This window comes from Podarcis melisellensis (assembly GCF_964234715.1).
Source record: "Podarcis melisellensis genome assembly, chromosome: 2".
Taxonomy (NCBI): domain Eukaryota; kingdom Metazoa; phylum Chordata; class Lepidosauria; order Squamata; family Lacertidae; genus Podarcis; species Podarcis melisellensis.
The window spans coordinates 124,899,601-124,907,204 of NC_138529.1; the positions used below are offsets into that span (position 1 = coordinate 124,899,601).

The 7,604-nt window shown below is 44.5% G+C and overlaps 1 protein-coding gene across 13 annotated transcripts in view; it reads left to right on the forward strand.

The window, feature by feature from the left end:
* Window positions 1–7,298, forward strand: part of LOC309364438 (uncharacterized protein) — a 218,263-nt gene extending 210,965 nt beyond the window's left edge. For 11 of the 13 annotated variants that reach the window (XM_081901720.1, XM_081901718.1, XM_081901724.1 and 8 more), the window contains one exon: window positions 5,366–7,298. In XM_081901720.1, coding sequence (XP_081757846.1) covers window positions 5,366–7,275 — 1,910 coding nt within the window. In that variant the 3' untranslated portion in view covers window positions 7,276–7,298. Of the gene's footprint in view, window positions 1–3,940; window positions 4,115–4,833; window positions 5,310–5,365 lie in introns of those variants that run through there. The other 2 variants (XR_014165835.1, XR_014165834.1) reach the window with 2 other exon arrangements.
* The last annotated feature ends 306 nt before the right edge of the window (window positions 7,299–7,604 follow it).

Here is a 7,604-nt window from a genome sequence, read left to right on the forward strand (position 1 = left end):
GTACCCTTTTCCCAATTTTGAACCAATCAGTTGTTCCATATCCAGTTCTAATTGTAGCTTCTTGTCCCACATACAGATTTCTCAGGAGACAGATGAGGTGATCAGGCACACAGTCAAAGGCTTTTGCATAGTCAATGAAGCAGAAGTAGATGTCTTTCTGGAACTCTCTAGCTTTGTCTATAATCCAGCGCATATTTTAAATTTGGTCTCTGGTTCCTCTGCCCCTTCGAAATCCAGCTTGCACTTCTGGGAGTTCTCGGTCCACATACTGCTTGAGCCTTCCTTGTAGAATTTTAAGCATAACCTTGCTAGCGTGTGAAATGAGTGCAATTGTGCGGTAGTTGGAGCATTCTTTGGCACTGCCCTTCTTTGGGATTGGGATGTAGATTGATCTTCTCCAATCCTCTGGCCACTGCTGAGTTTTCCAAACTTGCTGGCATATTGAGTGTAGCACCTTAACATAACAGCTGCATCTTTTAAAATTTTAAATAGTTCAGCTGGAATATCATCACTTCCCCTGGCCTTGTTATTAGCAGTGCTTTCTAAATTATTATTATTATTATTATTATTATTATTATTATTATTTACACCCCATCCATCTGGCTGAGTTTCCCCAGCCACTCTGGGCAGCTCCCAATCGAGTGTTAAACACAATACAGCATTAAATATTAAAAACTTCCCTAAACATGGCTGCCTTCAGATGTCTTTTAAAGATAGGATAGCTGCTTATTTCCTTCACATCTGAGGTGAGGGTGTTCCACAGGGTAGGCGCCACTACCGAGTAGGCCCTTTGTCTGGTTCCCTGTAACCTCACTTCTCACAATGAGGGAACCGCCAGAAGGCCCTCGGGGCTGGATCTCAGTGTCCGGGCTGAATGATGGGGGTGGAGACACTCCTTCAGGTATACTGAACCGAGGCCATTTAGGGCTTTAAAGGTCAGCACCAACACTTTGAATTGTGCTCGGAAACATACTGGGATCCAATGCAGATCTCTCAGGACTGGTGTTCTGGATTAATTGCAGTTTCCGGGTCACCTTCAAAAGTAGCCCCAAGTAGAGTGCATTGCAGTAGTCCAAGCAGGAGATAACCAAAGCATGCACCATTCTGGCAAGACAGTCCGCAGGCAGGTAGGGTCTTAGCCTGCAAACCAGGTGGAGACAGTCACCCAGGACACAGAATTGACCTGCGCCTCCATGGACAGCTATGAGTCCAGAATGACTCCCATGCTGCGCACCTTCAGGGGCACAGTTACCCCATTCAGGACCAGGGAGTCCTCCACACCTGCCCGCCCCCTGTCCCCCCAAAACAGTACTTCTGTCTTGTCAGGATCAACCTCAATCTGTTAGCTGTCATCCATCCTCCAACCGCCTCCAGACACACAGGACCGTCACTGCCTTCACTGGTTCTGATTTAAAGGAGATTCTGATTCTAAGGCCCATTTGACTTCACTCTCCAGGATGTTTGGCTCATGGTCAGCAACCACACTACCTGGGCTGTACGAGACACCCATATGTTTCTGGTATAATTCCTCTGGAGAGCCAATGTGGTGCAGTGGTTAAGAGCGGTAGTCTCGTAATCTGGTGAACCAGGTTTGCTTCCCCGCTCCTCCACATGCAGCTGCTGGGTGACCTTGGGCCAGTCACACTTCTTTGAAGTCTCTCAGCCCCGCTCACCTCACAGAGTGTTTGTTAGACTTTCCTTTTGCTTCTAGGCATATCCGCAACTGAGCGTCCTTTCGGCTTTGGCCCAGCCGCTTCATCAGCTCTGGATCTACTTGTCCTTGTCCTCCGCTCTTCCTCAGTAGCATGTTGGACGCCTTCCGACCTGAGGGGGTCATCTTCCAGCGGCATAACTTTTAGATGCCTGTTGTCTTTGTCCATGGAGTTTTCTTGGCAGGGCTACTGGAGTGGCTTGCCGGTTCCTTCTCCAGGTGGATCACGTTTGGTCTAAACTCTCCACTATGACCTGTCCGCACAGCTTAGCTCATAGCGTCTCTGAGTTATTCAAGCCCCTTCGTCACAACAAGGCAGTGAAAGTGGCCCAATTCAATTCCATATTTTTCTTTTCCCCAGTTATTGCTTCTTGAGGTGAAATCCACCAGGGGGTTTTAGGTTCTAACACCACTTTATGTTTTTCCCATACTCTATATATCAATTTTCTTATTATATGATTCAAAATTGATTTCTTTCCATGTTTTAATATGTTGTTGTTTAGTCGTTTAGTCGTGTCCCACTCTTTGTGACCCCATGGGCCAGAGCACGCCAGGCACTCCTGTCTTCCACTGCCTCCCGCAGTTTGGTCAGGGTTTTAATATAATTGTCTTTAAATAGGTTGGCGTTTTCATTTGTCAGCCAGATTCCGAAATACGTAGTTTTATTTACTATTTCCAATCCTGATATTTTCTTTAGTTCTTCTTTTTCCTGTGTTGACATATTTTTTTGCTAGCATAGTAGTCTTATTTTTATTTAATTTAAATCCTGTGACTTCCAAATTCAAGGTTTTTCCTTATTATTTTTAGTATGCTTTCCTCCAGATTTTCAGTACAGTGGTGCCTCGCAAGACGAAATTAATTCGTTCTGTGAGTCTTTTCGTCTTGCGATGTTTTTCGTCTTGCGAAGCACGGTCCGTCGCAACTGCGCCTCTTCAAGCGGCTTTAAGAAGAAAGCGAACAAACTCGCAAGACGTTTTCGTCTTGCGAAGCAAGCCCATAGGGAAATTCGTCTTGCGAAGCAGCTCAAAAACCGCAAAACCCTTTCGTCTAGCGAGTTTTTCGTCTTGCGAGGCATTCGTCTTGCGGGGTACCACTGTAGTTAGAATTAAATTGTCTGCAAAGACCTTCATCTTGTGCGACTTCTTCCCCATTGTTAGACCTTTTATGCCTTGGTCACTCCTTGTTGTCATTGCTAAGGATTCTAGTGCCGTAATAAAAAGTAGAGGCGAAAGGGGGCAGCCTTCCCTGGTCCCCTTACTTACTTTAAATTCTTCTCTTATTTCACTATTTAGTATCAATTTGGCTCTCTGATTTCAATATATTGCCTCAACACCCCTAATAATATTTTCTCCGAGTCCTGTTTTTTCTGTAGTTTTTTTTAATGGAGCTCCAAGAGATGTTGTCGAAGACCTATTCCGTGTCTATCAGCATCAAAATGGCTTTTTTATCTTATCTTGCTTCTAAATATTCTAAAATATCAATTATGTATCTCATTTTATTGTGCATGTGTCTGCCTGGTAAGAAGCAACCTGATCTCTGTTTTTTATTTCATTTAATACTTTATTTTAATCTGTTGGCTAGGATGTTGGCAAATATTTTATAATCATTATTGAAGAATGATATAGGTCTATAATTTTTGATTAGTGTTGGATCTGCTCCTTGTTTGGGTATCAGTGTGATAAATGCTTCTTCCCATGATTTTGGTATTCTTCCTTCTTTTAAATTCCGTTTAGTACTGTTTCATTGGTTCTGATAATATATCTTCTAACTTCTTATAAAATGCTGCCGATAATCCATCCTTACCTGGGGACTTTCCTATCTTTGCTTTTGAGATTGCTGCACCTCCATCATCGCTGTTGGTACATTTAGTTGTTCTATTTTCCAATCTGCTATTGTCGGGAGTCTATTTTGTGCTATGTGTCTTTCCATTTCCTCTTGGTCTTCTTCTTCATTGTAAAATTTCCTATAGTAATTTAATTTTTCTTTGCATATTTATTTAGGATCTTCAATTATTTTTCATTTTTCTATTACTCTCTCCTTTTGTTTTGTCTTTAATTGCCACGCAAGTAGACTACCTGATTTATTGGAACCACTGGAGAGGTATAGAAATGGGGCTTCTGTTGGGAAGGGGCTGCCCCATTTGTGCTTCTCCAGGGGCAGGAGAATATCTAGGGCAGGAGAATCCCTGCAGGGCCTCTGAGGCTCCCTTTGCTTCTTCCTCTCTCCCAGGACCCTGCAGCTCGTTTTGACTACTTGACTCCTCAGGAAGGATAAAAGGGATGGATTCTGCAAACCTAGTGAGGATGGAAGGGGGAAGATGGACAGTTGAACTAGCCCGGCTGTCTCCTGCATCCCTCCTCTCAACCTCTGAGCGTTCCCTCCCAGGGACCTCCGAGAGACCTGGTGAGTCCTAGGGGAGGGGAGATGGGGACCTGGATGGATGGAGCCAGAGAGGTATTGGGGCTTCCTCAGCTAGGGGGTGGGGGGAGGCAGGCAGGCAGATGGAGATGGGGAAGGGGAGCACCTTTTCGGGCTCCCCCACCTGCCTGCCTGCACCTTTATCATCTGCAGGCAATTTGAGCTAGGAATAGGTCACAGCTCCCCAGTCACCATGATGTATTGGCAGCTCAAAAGGTCTAAAACCTGTTCTGTGATCTGAATGCCCTGCCAATGTCAGACAACTCACTGATCCTGCTTTGCAGTCTGAATGCAGATGGGGCCTCTGTGTGTTGTCCTTTTCTTTTTGGTATAACTTCTTATTTGCTTTTAAAAACAAGGATCATAGGACTAATAAATGATACAAATGTGTAGACTAGGTCTTCGCATGCCATTTGCATATCAAAAATAGCAGAATAAATTTGCAGGAATATCTAGTAACATATGGTTCACCATTAGTGGTCGGTGTATGAGTTCTGGGTTCATGAATTGGTTTGAACTGAGTTATAGTCACTTTTCCTCTTCTGTTGCTAATGAAAAATACAGAGCTGGTCTCCTCATGGACATGGGAGGGGAGGTCAAAGTGAAGAAAGTGATTTACATATAAATTTAAATTTAGACCGACTAGATTGAGGCAACAACTGATGGGGAGTGTTCAGGGGAAGGTGCTGCTGTTTGTTTCACAGACGAGACGTGGACGTTCCATACATACCTGTATGTGATGAACTTCAACTCTTTGGCTGGAGACCAACAGCGTCTGGGATTCTAACATCCCCCACCGTGAACCCAGAATGGAGGGATATCAACTGTTTCCTCTCTAAATGTTCTGCGTCTAGTCATGCATTTTAAAACAGTGACCAGGCTTGTCTGAACCACCCAGGCCTTCTTAAATGCCGGCTTCAGAGTTTTTAGGGAAGTTGATGTAAATTCTGTCAGGCTTGTTGTTTTTGCTTCTGTTTGCATTTGATTGACCAAAGAGATGACTGACCTTGGAGATGGAGTGGATTCCAGGTTTGAGCCAGAACAAAATCCATTCCAGATAAAAGCCAAGCAATATTTCAGTAAATACCGGCCAACAAAGGCAGTGAAAACTATAGAAAGGCCCCACATCTAACTATTTTTAGTTCTTCCTCTATCACAAGCATTCATTAACTTTGTTCAATGATCTGGAGCTCCATTTCCTCCTGAGGCTCTAATTCACTTCTCTCTTCATTGCAGATGGAGATGAACTGGAAGGGAAGAACAAGGGGGAGCACAAGAGAATCCACATAGTGGAGAAGTCATATAAATACTCAGAGTGTGGAGAGAACATCCGTCAGAGCTCCCATTCCACCTCCCGTCAAAGAAAGAGCTTCATTCAGAGGGATAGCCTCACTGCACACAAAAGAGGACAGAGTAGGGAGAAACCCTATCAGTGCTTGGAATGTGGGAAGAGCTTTAATCAAAGTGCACATCTCACTTCCCATCAAAGAATTCATACCGGGGAGAAACCCTATCAGTGCTTGGAATGTGGGAAGAGCTTCAGGCACAGTACTACTTTCACTTTGCATCAAAGAACTCATACAGGAGAAAAACCCTATCAGTGCTTGGAATGTGGGAAGAGCTTCAGGCACAGTACTACTTTCACTTTGCATCAAAGAACTCATACAGGAGAAAAACCCTATCAGTGCTTGGAATGTGGGAAGAGCTTCAGGCACAGTACTACTTTCACTTTGCATCAAAGAACTCATACAGGAGAAAAACCCTATCAGTGCTTGGAATGTGGAATAAGCTTCACTAATAGCTCCCATCTCACTTCCCATCACAGAATTCATACAAGGGAGAAACCCTATCAGTGCTTGGAATGTGGAAAGAGCTTCAGTCAGAAGGGGAATCTCACTTCCCATCGAAAAATTCATACAGGGGAGAAACCCTATCAGTGCTTTGAATGTGGGAAGAGCTTCGGGGAGGGGGGCAAGCTCACTTTGCATCAAAGAACTCATACAGGGGAGAAACCCTATCAGTGCTTTGAATGTGGGAAGAGCTTCGGGGAGGGGGGCAAGCTCACTTTGCATCAAAGAACTCATACAGGGGAGAAACCCTATCAATGCTTGGAATGTGGAAAGAGCTTTAGTCAAAGTGCACATCTCACTTCTCATCAAAGAAGTCATACAGGGGAGAAACCCTATCAATGCTTGGAATGTGGGAAGAGCTTTCGTCAGAAAGGTGTTCTTGCTTTGCATAGAAGAGTCCATACAGGGGAGAAACCCTATCGGTGCTTGGAATGTGGGAAGAGCTTCAGGCACAGTACTACTTTCACTTTGCATCAAAGAACTCATACAGGAGAAAAACCCTTTCAGTGCTTTGAATGCGGGAAGAGCTTCGGAGAGGGGGCCAAGCTCACTTTGCATCAAAGAACTCATACAGGGGAGAAACCCTATCAGTGCTTGGAATGTGGAAAGAGCTTTAGTCGAAGTGCACATCTCGCTTCCCATCAAAGAGTTCATACAGGGCGTATGAAGAAAGCGTATCACTGCTTGGAATGTGGAAAAAGCTTCAGTCAGAAGGGGAATCTCACTTCCCATCAAAGAATTCATACAGGGGAGAAACCCTATCAGTGCTTGGAATGTGGAAAGAGCTTCAGTCAGAAGTGGAATCTCACTTCCCATCAAATAATTCATACAGGGGAGAAACCCTATGAGTGCTTGGAATGTGGGAAAAGCTTCAGCCGGAAGGACACTCTCATTTCCCATCAAAGAGTTCATAGAGGGCATAAACCGTATCACTGCTTGGAATGTGGAAAGAACTTCAGTCAGAGGGTCCATCTCACTTCGCATCACAGAATTCATACAGGGGAGAAACCCTATCAATGCTTGGAATGTGGAAAGAGCTTCACTCATAGCTCCCATCTCACTTCCCATCGCAGAATTCATTCAGGGGAGAAACCCTATCAGTGCTTGGAATGTGGAAAGAGCTTCACTAATAGTTCCCATCTCACTTGCCATCATAGAATTCATACAGGGGAGAAACCCTATCAGTGCTTGAAATGTGGAAAGAGCTTCAGACGGAGCTCCCATCTCACTTCCCATCAAAGAATTCATACAGAGGGGAAACCAAAAAAGAGAAATAAAACCAAAAATATTAAATAAAAAATTAAAATATTGAGAATGCCTGCCGGAAGGAGAAAACGAGGTGCAAAGAGCCAGAAGACCATTATTGAGACTCACAATTCCTCTAAAACAAAGAATTGGGAAACCGAGAAATCGGAGCAAATAGAACAAACAGTGAGTAACAACGTTGGGGGAACCTCACCCCCTCTTAAGGAGGATGTCACTGACCCGACCCCCCTCCTCCCAGAAAAAAAGCTAATCCGACCAAGAGGGCAAGAGCAGGAGCAGGAGGGATTCCTCCCACTCCTAACGCTGACCCACCCAGGCCTCTAGAACAAGATATCAGAGGAGCCTGCTTTCCACCAATT